This window comes from Panthera pardus, unplaced genomic scaffold (genome assembly GCF_024362965.1).
Source record: "Panthera pardus isolate Hobbes unplaced genomic scaffold, ASM2436296v1 HiC_scaffold_17, whole genome shotgun sequence".
Classification (NCBI taxonomy): domain Eukaryota; kingdom Metazoa; phylum Chordata; class Mammalia; order Carnivora; family Felidae; genus Panthera; species Panthera pardus.
In genome coordinates this window covers 8,811,014-8,835,932 of record NW_026526732.1, presented here as the reverse complement: position 1 = coordinate 8,835,932, position 24,919 = coordinate 8,811,014, and the positions used below count along the sequence as shown (strand labels likewise).

Genomic DNA, 24,919 nt, shown 5'->3' with positions numbered 1-24,919 from the left:
AGCAATTCTAGGATGCTCCCTTCAGAGCCTTATGACTGGAAAGCAAAAGCAGTGCCTGGGTTCCAGCTCCAGTTAAAATGATTCCAGTGGAGTCTTCTGAGCCATCTGGACTCACATGAACAGAAGTCTGTTACCAGAATTGGGGGAGGCTTCACTGGATAGACAAAAGTGATATGTATCCTTTACAGAGCACATTTTGGATTTGCTGCCTTATAGAAATTTTAGGGTCTTGGGGCTCCTAAAGAATTTAGGCAAGTGGAAGACTTTGAATTAGAATCCACATCAATCCCAGTAAAAGACGGAAGAAGCTGTAGTTGCCAAGGGAGCCCTGGCCTCCTCTGGGCCCTTGATGAATGTCCTCTGGCCGAGGCTAGACAGAATAGGAAGAGCAGAAAGAAACTTAGATTTTAATTTCTTCATATTTTAAGCTCTGAGACCAAGAAGGCTTCACTCTTGGACTCTAAATTTTCCTTGAGAATTTTGTAACAGGAAGGACTTATATTGAAATCGGGATATTTCATATTGCTGGTATTGTATTATTAGAATACCTATCATTTCATCTCATTGCTTACACTCTGGTGGGCTATTTTGGACAGCATGAGTTGGCAGAATATGGGATTGGGAAAGGACAGGCAGGAGTGGATTTTCAGCTTAGAGGTCAGCATGGCTTTGGAGTTGGCTAAAGAATGAACCCTCCTCCTTTCAGAGCCTTTTGGGGGCTGGGGGAGATCCCTATCTGTAACCCCAGGAGGACACATGGTAGGACAGTGGTTGGCAATGGGGAGGCTCCTGAAGGTGGAGCCGGTGGTCCGGATCCTCACTCTGAAGGGGCAGCCACAAGTTGACCTCAGGGTAATGGTCATGCCCAGTGGGGCCAAGTTAATGGTCATGCCCAGTGGGAATAGTCTTCTGGGGAATAGTCTTCTGGGGATGTTAAGGGGACTTCCATTTTCCTCTCCTCATGTTTCGCTTCTGGCCTCTCTCCTCATCCTGTACCCCCTTTCCTCCACGAGACTTGCTGTATCTGAGGGGTGAGTGGAAAGAGCCCAGTCTCCATTGGCCTACTTTCTCTAGTCGGTGACAGTAATGGGTTAGAAGACACAGACATGTGAGTTTCCTCTTCGGGTCTGCCTTGCCACAGGCTCCATTCCTGCTTCCACACGGGAGGGTCCTGGGTTGTGGCTCAGGCCTGTTGCTTTCTCCCCACCTGTGAGGCAGCGGCCCTGAGGGGTTCTGCTCCTAGGCTCAGCTCTCCCTTCTGTGTTCACCTGAGGGTCTGGAATTGGAGAAGAGAGGAAGACAGAAAGCATGATGACAGTCACACATCCGATCCACCCTCTTTAATTTAACCTTATCAATACTAAACCTGTTAGTTTGATTGTTTGCCTATGTAGAGAATATAATGAAGTCACAGTATGACTTTTCAAAAGTAGAACAAAACAAAGAAAAAAGCAAAAACAATATTTTGGATCCAGAAAGGTTCAGTTACTGTTTTTAATCACAGTCTTCAAATCATGATTTTTTACATGAATTGTGTCCATTTTGGATTACTTTTTACCATTGAATCTTTTTTTTAATGTTAATTTATTTTGAGAGACAGAGAGAGAGAGAGAACAAGCAGGGGAGGGGCAGAGAGAGAGGGAGAGAGAATCCCAAGCATGTTCGGTGGTGTCAGCACAGAGCCCAATTTGGGGCTTGAACTCATGAACCGTGAGATCATGACCTGAGCCAAAATCAAGAGTTGGACACTTAACCACTGAGCCACCCAGGTGCCCCTACCATTGATTCATTTTATCAATTAACTCTGAACTTTCCATCCCTTTATTCTGAGAAATAGCCCTTGACAGAATTCCCTTTCTAGGAATATACGTATTTTCATTCGTTGTGGCTATGCCTGTACCCTTAAGGATGGATGGTGATGTCTGAACCAAGATAGTGAGAAGTGAGATACCGAGTTCACTTTGAACACGTTACATTTGGAACTCACATGGGACTATCACATAGGCAGTAGGGACTGTCAGTCTGGGATGGTTAGGCCAGAGCTAGACATCTGGAAGTCATCAGTTTTGCTAGTAGTTGAAGCCTGTGTAGCATCCTACACTCCCCTACCCAAAACCATCCTAGGGTGGACCTTCCTTTCTTCTTTGGAGCCCAGGCCAGTTTTTTTTTGTTGTTGGTTTTTTTTTTTTTTTTTTTTTGGTTTTTTTTTTTTTTTTTTTTTTTTGCAGAGCCTTTAGGTCTCTCATGGGACAAAGGGTGGTCTGGCAGTGAGATAGGAATCCTTGAACAGATCTGTACCTAAAGTGAGACCAAATTGTGCCTTTAGACTCAGTGGACACTCCTTAATATGTCTTCACTATTTGCTCGATCTTCCTGGTCCTTGGAGGTATTTGGGTTGGATATCCTTGGTTGATCTCATGAGTCTAAATCCTGCTAACATCTTTTTCTTCAATCCATCAGCCATTTAAGTGAGAACCAGGCATATGGTCAATTGTGGTGTCAAGAAAGATGCCAGAGTGTCAAGGTGAGCAAGGGGCAGGTGAAGAGTTTTGCCCCTGTCCACTATGAGAAATGGGCCCTGCAGATGTTGGTCAGGCCAGCCTGCCTTGGGAACCTAGCTCTGGCATCCCAAGGGCATTCATCAGCCCTGGAGAATCCCTTGAGGTCACTCTGCAGAAGCTGAAGACCTTCTAAGGACAGACATTACAGAGCCATTGGAATTTTGGTATCTATCCTTGAGCAGAAAGGGATCCATACTTTGACCCTTGAAGCAAACTGGCCTTCTAGAGCCCTCTTGGATAAGACCTGATGTTTGGAGCTAGACCAAAGGAGCAACTCTAGGTACTGACTGTGCCCTTATTTTCCATTCCTGAACAAACCAGTAGAGGTCTCATGGGAACCATGGCTCAGACATGTCTAGCCTGGCAGTGGCTGGGAATCTGAAAGATCACCAAAATACCATATGCCACTTGGTACATGGCAAAATATTCTTGAATGTGGGTAATGGTTACTGGCACAAACTCTGGAAGTGGCTTTGTCATGGCATGAAATTGCTTCCGTCACAGCAGACTTTAGTAGCTTCCTTCTTCTGTCTGGAGCATCTTACCATCTGCTCTATTCAAAGACAGCCTTGAATGGGGAGAAAAGGGGAAAGACATGGACAGGAAATTCTTTTTTACTTAACCTAAAATCCCTTAGGCTGCAGCTTAAGCTCATCTCCTCATTTTGCATCCTGTGGAGAAGAAAAAAACAGCTTGTTGTGGCCCTAACCTGTTGTGCACGCTCTGTGAGATTACCTCCCAGTGTTCCCTCTGTTGGGCCATATAATTCCTGTTGTGTTGACTTTGGGCTTTTCCTTTGTCCTTTTTAAAGAGGCAGCTCGTGGGACACATAGCTTTAAAGAATATACCCAGTATCATACGTCCTTATCAGGCAAGAATACTGAAAACTATTACAAAAGGTCACGTGCTCCATTTATCTAACAGAGAGTGGTCTATTATAAGATTCTAAGAACACTTAGAATAAATGAGGAACCACTTTGTCATATTGCATCTTTGTACTCCCAGAATGTTGATCCCACAGCACAGAACCAGAATGCAGTCTGCAGTCCTGGAAACCAATTTCAAAGTCTTTATGCCTTTACTTCACATTTAAGGAAGGAAATCAGGAGACCTACAAAATGATCATCAGGAATAGAACATATTGGCATGTTTCTAGTCCCAAGAAGAAGCTTTCTGTCAGGTAATCCAAGTGTATGCACATTGATTTGTGCTGCCTGGACTGGCTGTTCCTTAGATAGATGCTGATTTGATGAGTTCACTGAGAACTTGGGCTCAGGGAGCTCTGGGTGGGGCTGGAATGACAGACAAGATCACTTTTGATCTAGGGTCTCTCTTCTTCTCTTCCTCCAGTTCTTTCTGAGGAGGGTACAGATGGTAGGAAGCATCACAAATGACATCAATTTTAAATATCAAAGTTGACGAGAATCCAGGGGGTGAAAATACCTGCTAATCAAGCCACCGTATAGTTTGTTTAACTGTCCCAGTTTGCCTGTGCTGGGGGGTAGGGTGGGAGGAGGGGTGATGGTAGACTGGCCTCAGGCCTTTGGAAAACCTTACATTCAGGATTGATCTTAAGGAGATTGACCCTAAGGCTGCTTTGAAAGTATGGTTCCAGGTCCCCCAAAGGTCTTTGTGTTTAAAAACGACCTTCATTAGGTGACTCTCTAAGGCCTAAAACGTTGCTATTAGAAAAGTCATTTGGTCTCAGGTTTTGTCCTAAGAGTGCAAATATCCCTGAGAGAGTACCTCGTCCACTTCTTCCATGCCTTCAGAGAGAGGGAGGATGAGGACACCCAGCACAAGGTGCCACGACTGGGGTGGGGCAGGAGTGCCCCCCCCGCCCCGTCCCCGTCCCGAGGGGAAAGCAGCATGGTGGAAGAAATGGTAATCACAACTACAACTACGGAGGCCTTATCTTTTTTAGAAGGGGGGTTTCACTGGCAGTGATCACAGATCATGTATGGGCCGGAGCAGATTCTGAGGATCTGGGAGCTGTGGGGGGAGGGAGACCTGGGCTTTAGAATGGGACAAAGCAGGGCTTGCATTTGGCTCCCCCTGGGTGCAGCTGTGTGACTCTGGCTGAACCCTAACCTCCTTGCTCCAAGGCCTTCTTTCCCCCTTCTGCAACATGGAGGGAGTTATGTGTGTTCTCCCAGGTTATGTGTGTTCTGAGCGTCTCCTGCGGCATAAGTGGGTGCTCAGAGCCGTGCGTGGTGGACGGTAGACAATAAATCCCCTCTTCCTATCCACTGAACTCTCCCATTCGTATTTACTTTAGAGCAGTTGCACGCACCATATGGCCTTTTTCTCAGCATACACATGCTGGCTCAGGCAGTTATCAAGTGGAGACACACTGATGGTACTTGATCATTGGCAACAGGAGAACAAACAGACTCATGCATGGACGCGGTTGGAGGCTCTGATTGTGTGAGCACAACGAAGTGAGATTCATTAGGTTTTGGCAACCCAGAGGTATTTGCCCCTTGCCCTTCTTTACTTGTGCCCCTTACTGGAGCTCCTTGAAGGTTTTGAGTGTTTCCCCATATGCTGGGCTGATGCAACCATTTGAACATGGATTCTTGCGTGAGTTGGAAATTCATCTATGCTGGGTCCAAGGGTAGATGTGAGGCAGAGCCGGGAAGAACAAGGAGTATGTTTATAAATTGTTCTTCTTTTCAGATACTGGTCATGAAAGTCCAGCATTTTCAGGCCTAGGCGGGTTTGTGCTAATTGAATCACGAGTGCCCAAGAGAAGATGTGACAGTGTTTGGGTTTCACAGGCCTCTTGTTTCAGCTGTGTCTGTCCGGGATCTAACTTTTCTTAGATTTGGAATGGAACCGTAAAGAAAAATGTTATTCACGCACTCATTGATTTGTTTTCGTCCTTGGGAGAACCGCCCAGCCGTGAGCATCCCTTTGCAGGCTTTGGAGACCTCGCTTTACTCTTCCACACCTTTTGGTCGCTATGAAACAGTGGATTCCTGGAACTGATTACTGCCGTTGGGGGAAACACGGAATGCAACTAGAAAAAGCTCGTTAGTCAGATGGCAGAGGAGGAGGAGAGGTTTCTGGAATGAAGCCTTGGGAAAAATAAAGGGAACCGAGGGAAGGGAGCCCCAGTCCTCTGGCTAAGTAAGTCCTGGAAGGTTTCTTGTGGGTGAGGCGGGAGTACGTGAGCATTATTGAAGAGTAGCCGTGATTGCTAGTAAATGCGCAGGAAGTCAACCCCTTGCCGTGTGTACAGTCTCCTGAACTCAAAATTCCACACAGAGTACCAGGTTTCTTTTCTGATTTCTCCCATCCTGACACCCTCATCTCTGGAACTGGGGACGGGTTGCTTCGTGGGTTTCTCTTCATGCCCGTAGTCGGACAACATGCTTTTGTCTCTTTCTCTTCTGCTTTGAAATCATCATATTCATTCTGTTCTTTTTTACTCCTTGGATTTCTTTGAGTGGGGTCCACGAGTTCTCCCCTTTTCTCATCGTGTTCCTCCTGAGGCAGCGGGGAAGTTTTGGGGTATGTTAGGGTCATCTGTGCTTCCTGTGTTCTGAATTTTCATCCAGTATTAAAATCACATACTAACCAATCCACGTGTCATCATGAAACACTTCTTCCCCTTTCTTTTTCCATGAGGTTCCAAATTCACTTTTCTTAATGTTACTAAGTTGAAAGGTTTCCAGGTTTTTTGACTACTTTTTTCTTTCCTGGGAGTGCCTGGCATCACTGAATAAACAGTTTCAGATCCAAATTTGCCTAAATTTTATTTGTGTGAATGTTTAGCATGTGTTTATATTGTGTTATGTGTTATGTGTTAGGATCCATTACGGTGTGGGCTGAGAGATTTTGTTTGACAAAATGTTATGTCTCATTTGGGTTATTTTTGAAAATCTAGAATACTTTTACGGAACCTCAGAACTGAAGAAACAAATGGAATTGTGCTTCTTAATAACTTGTTTTTCCTCTTCTGGGACAAAATATGGAGACATTTAAATTAGTTATATTCAGATATACCAGAGGCTTATCTCCCTTTTAAGCTGTTGATGATCTTGGTTTGTTTTCTTTGTGGAAATGAACACTTCCATTATCTCACTTTGGCTGCAATGGATAGTCTCCCTTATCATGAAAATTTTATGTTGCTCTCAGAGGTATTTTAAAGATTATAACTATACCATACAAAATGCTGAGAAGTTATTTGATATATGGTTGCCTCTGGAGAATATGTCAAATTATGAGTTCATTATTCCTGTGCTAGCAAAGCAGCATAATCAAGCCAGAGAATGCTTCGAGTTTGTTTTGATTCACTTTTGTTTTAAATTTACCACCCACTGTTTTATCCAAAATACATAAAAGCTTGTGGGTTTGGTATGTTTGTCTTGCTCTCATCCTGTAATGATGTTCAAACATGATTGTACTTAAAGTCTTTAGGACCAGACAAATGAAGAGTCATTTGCTCTTTTGATAACAATATCAGAGAACACTGGAAAAAAAAATTCGTTTTCCCAGTCTGTGTTCCCGTAAGTTCATAGTCATGCTGTTTGCATAGCTGACCACCCACTGAAGCCAAGGCACGTGAAACTGCTGTCCACTAAAATGGGCCTGAAAGTCACATGGGACCCACCCAAAGATGCTACCAGTAGACCCGTGGAGCATTACAACATTGCCTATGGGAAGTCACTGAAAAGTCTTAAATACATCAAGGTGAATGCCGAGACGCACTCCTTCCTTATTGAGGATGTGGGTAAGTGACACTCTGGTCTTGTTCCCAGTCAGAACTAACTGTACACCAACCTTCTCAGTTCCCTTCTTAGGTAGGATGGCTGTTTGTGAGACACAGTGTGGACAGGCTCAAGGGACCTCCTGGTTCTTTGGGAATGGGGAGCCGAGTTCATGAGGCTGTGGCTTAACCTTTATCTTGCCCCTGGGCTTCCTCATTCTGCGTTTGAATTCTAGTATTTCTGGAGATCTCTCTCAATGGATGTAGGAAACCATTTTTAGTTTCTGAACGTGCTTTTGGAAAATACGTTGGTCCTTTGTTTGTTTCATAGAAACTCAACTACTTTGTAGCTTCATCTTGAGATTTCTAGTTGACAAATCAATTAGAGGTTACTCAAGTAATGAGTCCCTGTGAAGGTACGTATGTGCGATATTCGCTTAGCCACATCTGGTTCAAAGATGTAACATTCTCCCCGTTAAATTTGATTCTGGAAGTTTGTAATGTTTGCAGTTTTTCCTAGATATATTGTTTTATAAGGGCAGGTGTAGGCGATTTTGAACTTAGGTTTTGAGCTGCCACCTCCCAGGGATCCCCTGGCTTCTGCGTTTTTGATCTGACGAGCCTGAAACTCCATTTATTCTACAGTCACGTCACAGCCCAACCTCACGATGGATCGTGAAGAAGTAACAGAAGTCAGCATCCATGACAGCCAGGTCTCCCTGTGCCAGGTCACCATTTTCCTGCCTTCCTCTGGTGGATCAAAATCAACTCATGACTCCTTGGGTTCCTGGCCATAGTCTATGCACTTACTCCTCCCTCCACCTCCTGCGCCCTAATGTTAGGCTTTCTGAGTAATGGAGCGGAGAGTGTATAGAAGGGGCATAAGGGGGACCAGATTTCCTTCTTGGTAGTTCCAGCCACACATACATTTCTCTGAATCCTTTCCATGTCAGTATCACCCTAGAAAGTCCAACTACGAGGTTAAATGGAGATTCTGTTGGACCGAAGGCATGAGCAGAGTCATATCTGCTTGTTCAAACCTTAGGTTGTTAAGATTGCTGCAGAGAAGAAACACATGCAAAAAGAGAGCCCTAGAGCTCACTGAAAAACAAATAATGCCTCCCGAGTAACTCACTGATGAGTTAACAGGAATCAGAGACATGTGGATTACATTTCTTTGAAAATATGAATAACCTCAGGATGAAGAGAGAAAGTGCCTGGCGAAGCATGATTTTGCGTTCTGTCTGGATCTAGAGCATTTTCCAGTTGGCTTGGCAGGTCGTGCCAAACCCTCAATGCCACCAGGCCCTGCCTCAGTCAGACAGAAGTCACACTGGCCTTGAGCACAGCAGGGATGCTAGATGGCATCACTGTGTCGCTGTTCCTGGACCTCTGGCCCGAGAACTAAAGTTCCGTTGCAGGAATACTCCCCACTTTGAGAAATGTAATAACCGTTATTGTCTTTGACACAACTAACTCTTATCTCTCCAACCTTTGGCCCCTCACATGCCTGCACACTTTCATCTCCTCAAGGAGTTCACACCTTCACTTACCTTTCGCAGTAATTTATTTTGAGGAAAAGCAGCACTACTGGAGTTTTGCTTTCTGAAGCTGCACATTTGGGGCGCACTCACTTGGTAATGTGGCGTCTTGGCTTCCCTTCCTGTTCCACTGACTTCAGGAGCTCAGCCAAAGAGAGCATCGCAATTTGACCTTGACCCCTAGATGCAAGTCAAAAAGTGGAGCCCAGTTATTTCAAGATTAGCATTTCCAAGATTCCAACAACTGTTTTTCTAGATATTTGTTGAAATAGTCAAAGACAGCACACAGATCTAGTAAAGGGAGTGTTTTACTGGGATAAGGGGAAAATTTCACGAAGCTTTTTGTGTGTTGCAATGAAGATTTCCCATGTGCTAAATTTTATGAGTTCCACTGACATTTTCTTACTGTTTTTTGGAGATTTCTGTTTGGAGCTTTCATGGAGAGATATTATTGGCAGTTACTGATAGCATAGGTTAAAACATCTAGTTAGCAGACAGTGCATTTCTATTTCCTGCATTAATTTCACATTAAAAAACTCAAAAGCTTTTTCTGCCTACTGCTCACGGATCCAGGCTTATTACACATGCCATGTACTTTGTACTACAAATAAATTTTGTGTTCTTTGGGTCAGGTGTATTTTAGTTACATGAGAGGAATGTTAGCGATAGTGATTAAAAGAGTGAGAGAGAAAGCCGTAGTTAGACTTGTCGCTTAATTCAGATTTCTTTATTTGGTTATATATGAGGAAGACGGTTAGTGAATCGAACTGTCATTCTTGGAGATGTGAAATGGTGGCTTGATATAAACCATATGTTTCAGAGCCGGGTGTAGTGTACTTTGTGCTGGTTACTGCAGAAAACCACAATGGAGTGAGCCGTCCAGTTTACAGAGCTGAAAGCCTGCCTGGTAAGTCTTACCTAGAATTGGAGGCTGTCTTTTTGTTACTTAGATTGGGAGAAACATCTCTCCTTGCTTTCTCAGGTCTACACAAACGTAGAATCTTTAAAGAGTTCCCAAACAGGAATTTTCTTTTTTTTTTTAGACTTGTCTAGCAAGCTGAAAGATTGAAAACTAGGAGAGATTTACTCCTTCTTTTAAAGTAATTTGAATGTAGGTCATTTGTGTTTTGTCCTATTTTTTTGAGCACTCGTTAGAGTAAACCACGTGCAAAAGACCAAAAAGATGTGTTGTCGATAAAGCGTACGTGCCTTGTTATTGATGTGGCCTGAGCAGATCCTCTGGAAGAGTGTTGAAAAGACCATTAAATATACGTTAGGGCTGCGCAGAAATGTGGCAAATCCAATCGTTCTTGTTTCTAACTATGAAGTTGCATTTTCCTCATTTAGGAGGTGAATGGATCAAGATTGATGGTTTTCCCATTAAGGGTCCAGGACCATTTAATGAAACCGTCACAGGTACCTCGTGCTCCTTCGGTTCATGTCTTCACTGAGGCACCATCTCGCAAGAGGGTGGTGTTTCTGTCACACACATGTGCTCACCAACCTTCATTCAGTTCCCATCGCTAAACTAACACACATGCCACACGGTTTTGGTCAACCTGCTGTGCACCTGATGGCCCAGACTGCAGCCATTGTTGCTCATTTCTCACTGTTCTTTCATGTTCTGGCGTGGGGAGGTGTCCGCGTCCACATCTGGGGATACTGTTGCACTGTTAACAGGCAAATATGGTGGTTGAGATGGCAGTCCTGGCCTGATGAAGATTGTTACAGCTCTTTTTCCTGTGGATGGCGTAAATGAATGGAACCCACCAAGCAGTGGCTTTTATTGGCTAATATGCTGCATGCATCAAGTCTTTCTCTGTTTTCTTGTAACCATGGGATATTTTGTGATATGTTAGAGAACCTGCCTTCCATCTCTGCTCCATATTTGTATATATGTTTTATCATTTGGATGTTGCTGTTGTCTAGTCATGTTGTTTTACTTGTTGAGAGAAGTGTGTACATTTCTTGTATGTTCTCGTATGAATGTGGTTGTTTTGGAGTGTGGTTGGATGATATCCCAAAGGCGATATGGCGAGGAACTGTATATTATTTTCACGACCCATGTTTTTAAGTACATCAGTCTGGTGTTGTTGTTGAGAGGAAGGTGAGTACTTTGAAACCAATGACCATAATCTGCTTCTCAGGTCAGATTTGATGGGTGTAGGCAGCTTCAAGGTCCCTTTTCCACCAAAAAGGGGTGGAAAAATGAAACAACCAGAAAAGGAAACTGGCTTTCCAGGAAAGGTGATATGTTTTTGTTCCAATATGTTGGACTTGTGGTGACCCCAGGGGTGATGGAAGGGAGACATGTTAGAGGTGATTACAAGTGAAGGGATGAAATTTGGAAGAGAGAAGTAAGAGACAGACATGCATTGTGGAGTCATGCTCCAGAGTGAGAGTGCGAGCAGAGAGTGTATGAGGGTGACAGGAGAGACAAGAGCAAAAGGCCAAGGGTCAAAACGGAGAGGATGATGACAGTGAAGTAGCCAAGATGGTAGTATACCTAGGAATATGCAGAATAGACAAGGGTGTTTATTCCTCGATTGTCTACCCCTGAAGAGGGACATGTAAACTCTTTGCTGACAGAGGTTCAGTGCCTTGTATCTGAATCTTGTATTTTAAATGACCATTTTATTTTTTATAATCTTTCTGATAAAGTTTTCTGAATGTCCGTGGTTTTAGAACAAATAGTTTTCTTTTGCTTTTTCTTAAGTAATGAATTTCTTGTGCCTTCTTTAATAGAAGTACGTGTATGTATGATCTTTCTGTGTGTGTGTGTGTGTGTGTGTGTGTGTGTGTGTGTATGTATGACATGAGCATGAATTACCGAAATGCTGGGAATTGGGACTCATGGACAATCGTGTTCCAACTCATTATTGGTCTTATGAATAGTAAGATGATTTAACCTCTCTCTGTAGAAGACTTTGTGTGCCCTAGTTGCCAAAGAGCACACTTCTATAATACATAATAGTATATTTGTTATACATTATGATACAAAAGATACTGGAAGAAATTAGCTGAAACAATTTACAGCATATGCTGTAAAGCAGAATTTTTTTAATGAATATCCAGAATGCATAGACTTGGCGACAGTGCTCCAGAAAAAAAAAAAAATCACATTTCATTGTTATTAAAATAATAAGAATAATTTATGAGATGTAATCAAGAAGTGATTGGCATGCATCTACACCTTTTTTATAAGGCTTGGAAAATACTATGCTGCTGTTCTGAGGAATGGTTAATAAATTATAATCCTGGTAGTTAAACAAAAGAAGTATTCTGAATTCCAAGTATCTTCGTTCAAAAGAAGGGATTTGTCCTGGAGATAGTGGCAGACATTGACATTGACTCCTGGGGTGAGGTCCCAAGGGTTCCCTTTAGTGCTTTGACTGGTGACATCCCACTTTATTCTAGTATTTTATTTGAAGCCAGAGGGAAATCTATTCTTTTGCTTTGCTGGAAACAGTAGTTTCAGTTCAAATTCCAGAAGGCCTCTTTATGCTGCTGAGACCTATTTTGACCTCGTTATCTTTCCTTAATTATTAGATTCATTCATTTAGTGCCATTGGTTTTGCCAGCATGTCTGGATGCTAAAGATACAATAATGAAGAAGATAGACAAGGGCTTGCCTTAATGGAGACTGTAGTCTAGAGGGAAAGAAAGACAATAAACATATAAGCAAAACATAATGCATATAATCTGTATTAGTTTGCTAGGGTCGCCATAACAAAATACCACAGAGGGTGGCTTAAACAATAGATGTTTATTTTCTCGCAGTTCTAGAGCCTGGAAGTCCAAGATCAAGGTGTCAGCAGGTCTGATTTCCCCTGAGGCCTCTCTCTTTGGCTTGCCTTTCCTCTCGGAGTAGAGGGTAGCTCCTGGTCTATCTTTCAGCCAGAAAGTTCTCTGTGTATTTAAATGTAAGATCCCTCTGACTGAGACTTAAACCCATATTCCTCTGTTTAGTCCCCAGGGAAGAGAAGTCCCAAGTCCAGATACTGGAATCTTATTATTTACCTCCCCTGAAGACTTCTTTTCTGAAGCTGTTTTAGCCTTTTTTTCCCCCTGTTGACTGGATGTGGGGTCCTGTGGTCTGTGCAAAGCCAGACACTGGGGTTGGGACAGGACCATGGCCCAACTCTGATTGCAACCAGCCCAGCGACTGGGCGCGCAGGTCAACCTGCCTTCACCAGGCTCTTCATCTGGAAAATTTTAGTTCTCAGTAAGATCATATGTATTTTTTTAAAGTTTATTTCTTTATTTTGAGAGAGAGAGAAGAGAGCAGTGGAGGGGCAGAGAGAGAGGGAGAGAGAGAGAATCCCAAGCAGGCTCTGTGCCGACAGTGGGGCATGAACTCAGGAATCTTGAGATCGTGACCTGAGCCAAAGTCAAGAGTCAGATAGATGCTCAACCCACTGAGCCACCCCGGCGCCCCGGATCATGTGTATTTTTAATAAGGTGATGGTTTTCTAAAATTCGTCATGCTGCCCTTAAGCTATGGGGCCCAAACTAGACATAATATGGAGGGAAAAGTCAGATTTGTGCCTCCTATTTTGTTATATCATATTTTAGTTCCTGAAGCTTGCTCATTTTGTAGACAATTAACTTATAGCTCAGACTTGAGCCCACAGTTCTCCGTGGCCATTCTCAACCAACACTGGCTTGGTACCTGACCTCCAGTTTGCTCCCCAAATACAAATAGCATGTTGGCGCTAGGCTCATAATGGCCTATCCACACTGGCGTCCTCCATGACAGTGGCCCATGTGACAGCTTCACCTCATGCTTTCCAGCTGCTGCCATCTACCACCTGTGGTAAAGCTGCTCCTCTCCACAGTCATCTCGCCTCCTCAACTGCTGCGCTCTCCTGAGCTCGCTTTCAGACCTACTCAGGCTTTGGGTCCAGAGACACATCCCATTTCCACGGTCCAGAGCCGTCTCCTGGCTCATTTCTCATTTTATCCTGGTCCCACTCATGTCAGCACGGCCGGCCCCCTGACAGAGAGACAGCCTCAGTGGCCTGCTAGTCCCCACACCGCCCCCCCCCGCCCCCCATCCCTCCTGCATGTGCATTGTTGAGCCTCGTGGGAGAAGCAGAGAGTTGAGCTGATCTGCACCATTGTCACTCCTTACGGCTGGTTAGCCAACTCCATGCGGGTCCTCAGCGCTGCTTGGCTGTTGTTCTATGTGCCCTAAATCCGGCTCCTTCCTTTCTTCCATGGGTTGGGCCAGAATGTTGCCACTTTGCTCAGACTCCTCCCTCTGCCCGTTCTCCTCTCGCTTTTAGCCCTGCTTCCCTCCTCCCTGGGAAATAAAGGCCATCAGCGTGACACCCCTCCTCTTATTTCCTGTGACCTCCAAACTCTCATCTCCCTTCCCTCCTCTCGGCTCTGAGGGGAGCTGCAGTCTCCACGTCTCTTCAAGGCTGACTTCATGCACGTGAAGCTGCTTTGCACGCATGGTCAAGCCAGAGGGCAGGCCTGGGTTCGCATCCATCATGGGAGCCCCGACGCTCCCCTCAGTGCCTGCCTCAAACAGCTGATACCTGCTGTTGAACAGGTGTCCAATTATTTGACATGGAAATGATGAAATCAGGAAGCCATGCGCCCACAGGTTGGCGTCTTCCTGCCCTGGCATTTCTTTTCATAGGCAATACCTATAGGCATATGAGAAATGGGTATTTCATAATCTAGAAATACGAATTCTGCCCTTTTCTATCAGTAGCTCATCAAAATGAGCACTGACCTTCAGGTGTATTTTCGTGCCAATTTATTTAAATGTGACTGATGTCGAGCGTGGAAACTCTAACCCTGGTGTCCGGCGATGGGCTGTTTCCTGACCTGTTGACTTCAAGCCGCTGTCCCCATCAAGCCAGTGTCTCTGCCCTGTGCACGGCTGCCCGGGCTGCCCAGGACATTCCCAGATCCACATTCCTCAGCTGTAACATGCTGCACTCGACAAGAAGTTTTTAGGCTCCTTTCTAAGAACTGTCTCAGGTTCTAGGTTTCATTCTACGGTTCCTTTCAGCTTTGAAATTTCGTGAATTTCGGACACTAAGTGGATTGATTCACCACTTTTCATGGATGATTTTAAGCTTAGCAAGCGATTGGGAATCATTTTTATTGCTGAGAAATGGCTCCGAGCCTTTCTCTCCACCCTACTTTGGCTGTTTTCGGTCAACAAAGTCAAAAATCCTATTAGCAAAGGGAGAAACTGACTTGGAGTGTCTGGGTGTTGAGTGTGTGCCCAAGGACACACAAGTGCACAGAAGACAGAGTTGTCTCCAGGGATACACTGGAAGTGCCTCCCCCAAGGGCCCCCCCGTCTGTGCTGCCCTCCCCTTCTCTGTGTGTGATGGCAGGAATCCTGCCACGTGGGCCAGAAGACACGCGTCCGTGTCACTCTGGGTAAAAGGTGCCGGCACAACCCACCCGTGGGCAAATCACACACAGTGCTGATTATCTGATTATCCATCAGGTAATGCTGGAGCCAGACCATGGGGCTGCTCTGTGCCAGACTTAAGAGTAGACTCCAGTCCAGAAATTTTTAATTAATTACGATCAGTTGGTCTTTTCGCAAGCTAGTTTCGATTAACGTCCCGGCCAACGGGGATTTAATAATGTCTGTGGCATTATTTCCTCGGGAGCTTTCTCATGCCATCATCAGTTGTTACTAAGTACGGTTTGCAGGGCAAAAATCAATTTCTGGTTCACAGCCCGGGTGGTGAGCTCCTCAAGGGCCGGGTCCTTTGATTTACTCATTTTTTTTTTATGTTTATTTATTTTTGAAGGAGAGAGAGAGACACAGAGAGACAGAGAGTGAGTGGGGGAGGGGCAGAGGGAGAGGGAGAGGGAGACACAGAATCCAAAGCAGACTCCAGGCTCTGAGCTGTCAGCACAGAGTCTGGCGCGGGGCTCGAACTCACAAACCATGAGATCATGACCTGAGCTGAAGTCGGATGCTTTAATCGACTGAGCCACCCAGGCGCCCCAATTTACTCATCTGTTTATCTCCAGGGCCTGGGGCAAGCACACAGTAGGTGCTCCATAAATGTTTTTTAAGCAGAAATGCACTTGGAGGCTGCTTCCACTGGGGGGCTGTGCCCTGGTACAGGAGATGAGCAGTGACGAGAGCTTCCGCATCACACAGCGCCGTGTCAGGAGGCCAGGGTCACCTCTGCCTGGTTCAGCCGCGGACGCTGGGGTGGTCCTGGGCCTGCCGGTGTGTCGGCCACAGAGCGGTGTGGTCATTAATCAGAGATCCTAATTCTTCCTTCTGTTTCTTGGAATGATATTGACTGTGTCTGTGGATTGGGATTCCTCGAGGCGGCTGGTCTGTGAGACGAGGTGGGTGCACAGTCCCTCTGCTGTGGGGTTGCCTCTCGGTCCCTCGGAGGCACTGCCCGGAGACAGGTGCCTTCCTCCTGGGGGCTCCCAGCTCTTTATCAGAGTGACTGCTTCCAAGTCGCCTGTCACATTAGGGGGGAGACTTCCCTAACCTTCAGGCCCGTTCTTCAGTAATGAGAAAGTAGGGCGTGGAGGCTTGTGTGCAGAGCTGTGTGACTTCTCACGTGGCCGGATGTGCTTGGGTCAGAGCCAAGCCCTTGGGGGTTCCAGCCCCCACAGGTTTCCCCTGGAAGGGAGTCAGGAGCCATCACCGACAGCCATCTCTGACACCAGAGCTTCAACCAGCCTTCTGTGGCGTTTCCCCTGTATTGATGAAAAGGATTTGTGCTCACAGATTTTTCCTTCCGTGAGTTGCTAGGAAGCCAGTGGCCAGGAGTGAGGCCGTTTGCTCGGGGTGGGCTGGGTGCTCCCTTCAGAGCCGATGAGTGGCTGCTCCAAGCAGACAGGGCAGGGCCGAAAGCTGGAGAGATGAGCTGTCCCCATGTGAGTGGCCTTGAGTGAGGGGCTGCTTTCCCTGCCTTCATGTCCTGAGGTCATTACTAAACCCAATGCTTCTGACAAGGTCAGCGTCCTGGGGGCCAGGTGCCGCTCTCTGACTTCATATCCACCATGGCCTTTTCTTTTGATGTCTGAGTGGAAGAGAGGGAGGGCGTGGCCCCTGTGAGGTCGCCAAAGAGGGATGTGCTCATAAGGCAGGAGCCCTGCAAATGCAGATCTTAGTCCTGAAAGAAAGCCCTTTTCTCTTTTAGCTTTTCAGCCTATTCAAATATCTTAACTGGGTCTTCCATTTGCAAAGGGCATGTTGGGTCACAGTAAGAAGTTGAATTCTTCAGTAGCCACTCAGCAAAAACATGGTCTTCATTTCCAGGGAACGAGTGCATTACTTAGTTGTCTACTCCCGAATGAGAGTGATGTAGATGAGCTTTAAGACTAAAACAACTGAACCAAACAAACCTTTGAACTGGGACATGATTTTCCTCAGACTATTTCCCAGTCCTTCGTCTCGGCCTCCATAGTCTCCGTGTTACGCCGCGGGGTGAAGAAATGCCAGAGGTCTGCATTTCAGCCGCTGAGGAGGTCAGAAAAGGGCCGTTCCCCCTTTTGCTTTTCTGTGGCCCTCGTGGGTCCTCAGGAAGTGCCTCTGGAAATGACGATACCCCCAGAGAGATCTAGAGCAGACGCTTTCAGTGACTGCGACTGCCCATCATGGATGGAGGAGGCCTCCACAGCTGGAGAAGCTCCCTGGATCCCCTCATGCTGTGTCCGTGGGGCTGGGCCAGGGGTGGGCTCCCCCCAGGCTCCGGTCGCAGGTGGCTGAGGACATCGGCGGCTGGTTTTGTTCTTCAAGGCTTATACAGGAGCTACTGCCGTGAGTAGGAAGCAGACCCTTGCTCTGCCTACACAGTAAGATGGTCAGCTTAGTGTGGGGAGAGATGCCCCTCGAAAGGCTTAGGATCTGTAAGAACTGAGGAATGTGTCCATGCAGGTGGTTGCTGAACCTCTTAATTCTTGTGCCGGTGGCCGGGCTTCATGACCAACTTGTGCAGGTGTCACTCATGTAGCACTGGCCGCCATCTCAGGGTGACCTGGCATTTTGTAGCCCTGGTCCTGTGGGGTGAAATTGGTGGCATAAAGTACTTTTCACCGATATTCTTTGCACCACTGAGGTCAAAGTCAACCACCGTTTGACACGTTGGATAACATCCTGAAGCTGCTGACGCACTAGTGGTTCTTGGGGCTTCTAAACCTGGGGTTCTCGGAACCTGGAAGTCCATGAAGGTATAGGATTCACTGGCCATGTCCACAGGAAGTGCTTTCTTGATGATCAGTCATTCAAAACGTTACTTTCTAGTGTAAAACAAACACCAAAATATTAAAGAGTCGTCTGCAGAATTGACGTGCAATTTTGAGATAAAGACTGCGTAAATTGCCTTGCTCCTGGCTTCTGGGATTGTGCCATCTGCTTTTGCTGTTAAGTAAACTCTGGTGAAAAGTTTGAGGAGCTATGCTAAGTGATAACGTGAAACGAACAGCCAAACAAAACAATATGGCCACAGCTGAGTGGTCCCAGGATGGCAGAAAGTATTTGCTTTGTTTCTGGGACCATCCCTACTGGATTCCGAGGGCCCTATTTTAGGGCACCAATGCTGGCTGCCTCACACAGCCTGTGGGGTTCTGACCACACCGTCCTTTCTCCACGCCATGCCGAGAAGGATGCCCTGAGGCTTGTCATCCGGTGACAGCCTGGACATCACTGCATCATCCCAGGGAGCAGGAGAGAAGAGTTTGTGAAGACCTGGACAGGTCCAGGGGGCAGGAGAAAGCTTGACGGAAGACGCTGAGGTTGGTTGATTTAAGAGTTAGTGTGAGATGTTTTATAAAGGCTCTTTAGGGTTCATGATCCATCACAATGTTAGTAATTGGCATTGATTAGCTTGGGGGAGATCAAGGTTGTATTTCTTTCTTTCTCTCTTTTTTTCTTTGAAGATCTTCTGTCTTCTCCCAAGCCCTGAAAAGGCAGTAAGGATCCAGTGCCTCCAGGTGTGGGCTTAGGGCCACCGCTCTAGTGTCTCTGAAGGATGGAGAGATGTGTCTAACTTGCAAAAATTCTCTCCTTCGTGTTCTGACTGCTTCTCCGGATGAGTCAGGCGGCCAGGCCGTCGGTGGTGCTGCCCAGGTCCTGGGCTCTTCATCAGACGGTCTTCCCTGGAGTGCTGAAATGTATAAATGTCAGGGGAACCGTGTGATGAGTGTATCCTGATGGGACAGATGGACCAACTTCTCTTAAGAGCAGCCGGGTCCTTGGGGTCTACGCTGACATTTTCCGTAAGTGGGTGTCCTCGTGGTGTGGAAGTCACGGGCAGTGATTACTGGAGCTGCAGACCAGATCCTTCAGCTGAGGTGTCTGTGAGGCACCAAGGGGACCTTCTCCCAGGGCAGCCACCATGCTGGCCGCTGGTGACACCGACTCTATAACCACCGGGAACTTCTGAACAAGAACGAAGTGGAGAGAATCAGAGCTACAGATCCCACAGACCAGGGTTCCAGCCCAGCTTAGTGACCCTGCTGTCTGGCTTTGAATTCCCCCTTAACCATTCTGAGCCTCGCTTTCTTTGTAAATGGGCCGTTACTGGATTATTGTGAGGATGTTTGTCAAATGCCTTCTGCCTGGTAGGGATCCAGTTATCTTATGAAGGTTGGTGACATGGTGACAGACACTATTCCAAAATAAAGAAATAAGACAGTCTTTCTCTTTCTGGTTAAGTAATTCTTTCTTGTTAAAAATATTTTCTCACTGTCGTTGTTAGTAATAAACTGTCAAATAAAAATATTTGGCCTAACACACAAAAGCTTAGTAGTCAAATCACTGAGGATGTTTATTGGAAACGAAAACATGGCATTAAAAGGACTTCAGAGGAAGAACTGCAAATGTGGGTGTGTGGAAGGAGAGTTCTGTGAAACATTCAGAGGTGTCTCAGGAGATTACGTGTCAGAGCTCGCCCAGGAAGGAGCCCTTGGCAGACAGAGGTGCTTGCAGACCTATCTTGGCAGATGTCAGTTAGTGCTGGCCCGGACCTATGTTAGCGACAGGGAATCCACACTCCAAGTGGGGACAGCAAAGCCCATGTCCTGTCTCTGTTCTGGCTGTCCGCGGTTCATCTTCACACCCCTCTAATGCACCTTTTCTCCCCTTTTCCCATCCTGTCTCTTCCTTATCATGTTTATTCATCAAATGTGCACATAAGCTTTGGACTCTCTGGCCCCGATGGGGGTGGGGGCTGGGGAGTGTTTCCACAAGCCTTCCAGGTGATTGGCCCCACACTGCCGTGTGGGCGTCACTACTCTAGCCTCACAGGCTGGACCTCTTCTCGCTGGACGGACCGGTGCCCCCGCTGGCCTCGGGGGTCTGATGTTTGGGGATGGTGGGGAAGCTGCCTGGGGCAGAGGATGAGTGAGTACGCACGCCTGCCCTGCGAGGCCGTGGGAATGGGGATAAGGGCCATTTACCTTTATCTTTGTGAGGCCTGGAGGTCAGGGAAGTGGGGTGTCAAGTTCATTAGTGGAACAGACCACTTAAACCTGGTCCTCAGAGCTGGGCACTGAGTGATACCTCACATTCTGCGGAAAATGAGAATGTGCTGGTAGCTGAGGCCAGGCTGAGGAAAGTGGTCCCTGGACAGCAGTGGCCACGGACTCTTTTGGGCCAGCGAAGAGTAGGGACTTGATAATTGTTAGATGCTTTCAGTTCATGGTGCAAAAAGGGGTCTGGATTAGACCACCTCGCGTTTGAGAAGGTTTTCAACGTAAAGAGTCTTTGGCAATAGGGCATCTTTTGCTTTTGTCTGGTTCTTTGCAACGCATTTTCGTGGCGCCCCCTGTGTGCAAGGCATCATGGTGAGCTGTGTAGCGCGAGTCTGGCCCACCCATCCAGTGAGTTTGGTAAACGAGGAATTTCATTTTTATCACAACTGCACACACAGCTAGCAACGAATGTGTGCTTAATATATGCCAGGAACAGTTTTAAATGCTTTTTGTGGATTAATATTACAAAATTCGACATGCTATATACTACTTTACAGAGGAGGAAATGGAGCTTCAGTGAATATTCTCAAAGTCACACAGCCGGTGAGTATCAGACTCAGATTCAAACCCTGACTTTAGAGTCTGTGGAAACCCAATTCAGAAGCAACCATGTTTAACTAGCTTTGAATTGTAGATGGGCAGAGCATCACGTTGGTTTTTTAAGTTTTTTTCTTTGCATCAAGAGCAGATTCTGAGTCCATGTAATTTCAGAATATTTGCCAATTGGTGTAGCTGGCAGTACAGGTCAGGAGCGATGTCCTAATCCTGTTTGACTTTCTGAGGTCTGCTATAATCCAGATGGTAATTGTTGTCCCCAGTTGACCTGCCAGGTAGATAGTGTGTAATTAATCGCCACAGGTCTTCTGTTATTGACCAGTTCTGAGTAAGATCTACCTGATTATTTTGTACCAGGAGCAAGGGAGGGATTGTGTCCCGCCAAGGTTAAAATACACTCTGCACTGGTCAATGTGAACGGGATTACCCGTGGCAATTGTGACTTCCTGTTTTCAAGATAAAAGACTTACAGAGATTTATTAGAAAAATTTCACAGGGCTTCTGTGAAGCTATCACATACAGCTTAGAGAAGACACCGAAATAGTGTCATTGCAAGTAAATGTGAACCATACGGATAGTTTTGTTTTTTTTTTAATGTGTGCATCAGCTTAAAAGAGAGTTACCAGATGATCTTTAAAAGATCTATGAAAGATGTTTGATGGTGTGAAGGACCCAGCATATTAAAGAAATTTTCAAAATACCTGAAAAAAAAATTATAGCTGGCGTTTCTAAAACCAAGATTAGAAAAATGGAGGGCTGTGTTGAGGGGGGCATTTTCACCTTACTCTGTGGTTTTCAGAGTCTGGAACGTCTGTGTGGTGTGGGAACAGTTCTCAGGGCAATCTTTGGTGAGAGGCCTTCTCTTGTTTGTTTGTTACCTGCTCGGTATACTGTCTGGTCCGTTGAAACACACGCACGCCCACATACACGCACACACACACGTGCGCGTGCCCACACACACACTCTTAGTGCCCACTGTACGAGGCATTATACTCATACCCTGAAGACGGCCTGTTCAGTTCTGAACCTTGTTTGACATTCATTCATTGGCAGACGAGGTTAGGTGGTTGCCGAGGTGGCATATGGGGTGAGGGGAGAACGTAAAGGGGAGGCGTCTAGTTAGACAAGACTGGAACTCAGCCTGCAGTGGTTGAATTCGGGTCTCCACTGGGCACTCGGTAGCTGTGCGGCCTTGGGTCAGCAACTTCATCTCTTTGAACATCAGTTTTCTCTCAGGGATTATGATGTCTGTCCTACTTACTTGGAAGCTCTTGTAAGGACAATTAAAATAAACCATGTGAGGGCTTGGGATAAACTGTGAAGGTCTGTATACAGTAGGCAGTGTGGTTGGTGGTTGGGGCTAGGCTCAGCCCTGTGGTTGGTGGTTGGGGCTAGCCTCAGCCCCGTTCCCTGTTTTCCCCTGAGTTCCTTGTACAGCAGGCTCAGCCTCCTTCCCCAGCCCTGGTGCGGACAGGTCGGACAGCAGGTCGGAGCCGGGGGTGAAAGCCCATACGATCTGAGGGGGCAGCCACTGTCTTTGCCACTGGGCAGTGTGGTGGATAGTTAGCGGGCCTCGCGTGGGTCAAGACAGAGCCCCAGGCACCTCAGGCAACAAACTTGTGCCGTCTGAGACTGAACTCCTTGTCCTTGGAACCTTACCCCTTCCTCCTCCTCAGGGACTCTGTCACTTTTCCTTGTTACTGTTTTGTCAGTATTTTACTGTTGAGTGTCGGGGGTTATTTGTCTGGGGCAGAGACCCGCCACGTTCCCCAAGGCCCAGCAGTGACAGTGCACCCCCCGGGAACACCTTCCACCGTAGCACATGGGACACGGCTGGAAGCGTCCCAGGCCTGGAGCAGAGCTCCAGGGCAGGGAACAACCATTCTCTGTCCAATAATTTATTTTTTAGCTGACTCCTGTAAGACCCATGTGTGTGTTTTCAGTACATTTGCCCATTTTGCTGGACATCATCCCAGAACTCCCGTGCTGACGTGTTGCTTTCTGCAGTGGTAGGAGCATCACTGTAGGCCGCAGAGGGCTTTAGACCAAGAGCTCGGGGTGGGTGAGTAACACTGAGAACAGTCAAATTGATAACAGCACCACGGACATCTGTCCTGTTTACTGCCGCTCCTCGAGAAACAGACTGTGGCAGCCATGGTGGTGCTGCCTGTTGGGTGGTGACCCTGTCATTTCCACCCGAAAAACAAGTGGAGCAAATGGCCTGTGGCAGCTTGAGCAAGAGTCATTTTCAACCCCACATCACTGAGAAGTGCCCTTGAAGAGGTATGAACTTTTTATAAAAGTCAAATAAACATCATATGTTGTTGGCAGAGACCATTTTCACCTTTTACACTTTTTAAAAATGTAGTACCAATCCCTGCCCAATGCCGGGCATCCTGTGAAATCAAACCCCAACCTCAGGTGGTTCACCCTCAGAGAGTCTGTGTCATTAACTCATGAGAGGATCTTCTGTTAAAGTGGAATTTCGTGTGTGTGGTGACAGTTTGCATTAGAGGCCCACGGGTAAAAATGACTTAGAAGATGTAAAGACAGAATGAAGCAAAGGGTTTTGCTTCCTATAAAATTTTCTTTCTTGACTTCTATGCCCATGCTTATGGCTCCTGTAAAGTCTATTTCATCACTTTGCACAAATCTGAAAATGACGTGAATGCTATTCCTGAGAAATTAAGCTTGGTTATGTATTTTGTTCTGATGAATGTCCCCCCAAGATCTGCTAACTTTAAAAAACAAACCAAAACGTCATTGTTGATAAATGTGACTGAACATGCTGTTCCTTATCCAGATTTTGCTTTTATATGTGTTGTTTTATAAGACATTTTCCTCAGTATTGTAAAAAAAAAATCTTTTCACTGTAGCCCCACACAACGTCTGTTTGTCAGTGACCCATGCTGATGAAGAAATTCATGTCCACCTCTGTGACACCGTCATCTGTGGATAACTCAAACACTTAATAAGTTTTGGCAACCTGGATCTTTCTAGAAACATGGGACATCGCATTGTTATGGGTATGAAGTAAGAGATCCCCACTGGGAACTCTTAAGAATAACAAATCATAGGATTAATATCGGAACTCATACAGTTAATCAATGCTGTGCCATTAATGAGTATTAGTACTGAACAGTTTTGGCAAATTATTTTCTTTTGAGCTACTTAAATGAATATATTTGTCTTTCCATATCATTTGGTGGTCCTTAATTTTTATAAAGGCTAGTCCTTGAAATTGAGAGCCTACCTCTTAACTTGGAACAAAACGGAGATCAGTTTGGTATAACCCCAGGAAAAGTTACTCGATACCAGGCTGCAAGTTGTGTAAAGTTAGTCCCTTGACTACACTATTGGGCTAAAAACAAAAAATCTTAATAGTTACTACTTTGAGGGGCACCTGGGTGGCTCAGGTGGTTGAGCATCCAACTCTTGATTTTGGCTCAGGTCGTGATCTCAGGGATCGAGCCCTGCGTCAGCCTCCATGCTGAACATGGAACCTGTTTGAGATTCTCTCTCTCTCTCTCTCTCTCTCTCTCCCTCTTTCCCCCCTCCCTCCCTCTGCCCCTCCCCTGCTTGCATGCATGCTCTCTCTCTCAAATAAAAAAAAAATTACTACTTTGATATTGGGCAAAATATTTATTTTACCATAGCATGATATTCTCTAAGTAGTCTTTAGGAATGCAGGTGCCCAGTGACTGAGTAGGTAACTCCAGCTAGTGTACAAAAGAATATCCCTTTTGATTACATTTAAGACATTGGAGCCATGTGTCTGGCTTTTTAGAATAACCATCTCTAGTGTCTATTTGTGTTATTGAAACTCACACTAACTTGTGACATTAGATTCTGTTTCTATGTCTTTGCTTAGCTAAGAATGTCTAAAACACTAGTTAGAATTACTAATGGGCTGATGTAGGTTGAAGAACAATACCTGGGAAGACCTGGCCTCTATAACCAGAGAGACACGTATTAGCCTAACCATATCCTGATGCAGGGCTAGAATGTGGCCCACCGTCAGAAACAGGCGGTGTGGTCTCCCCAGGGCCCCTCACCCT

At 46.0% G+C, this 24,919-nt stretch overlaps 1 protein-coding gene across 1 annotated transcript in view; it reads left to right on the top strand.

Annotated features, from left to right (window-relative positions):
• FNDC1 (fibronectin type III domain containing 1) overlaps positions 1–24,919 on the top strand; it is a 105,627-nt gene that overhangs the window by 19,372 nt on the left and 61,336 nt on the right. The window contains exons 2-4 of the mRNA XM_019412698.2: positions 7,105–7,299; positions 9,637–9,723; positions 10,164–10,232. Coding sequence (XP_019268243.2) covers positions 7,105–7,299; positions 9,637–9,723; positions 10,164–10,232 — 351 coding nt within the window. The remainder of the gene's footprint in view (positions 1–7,104; positions 7,300–9,636; positions 9,724–10,163; positions 10,233–24,919) is intronic.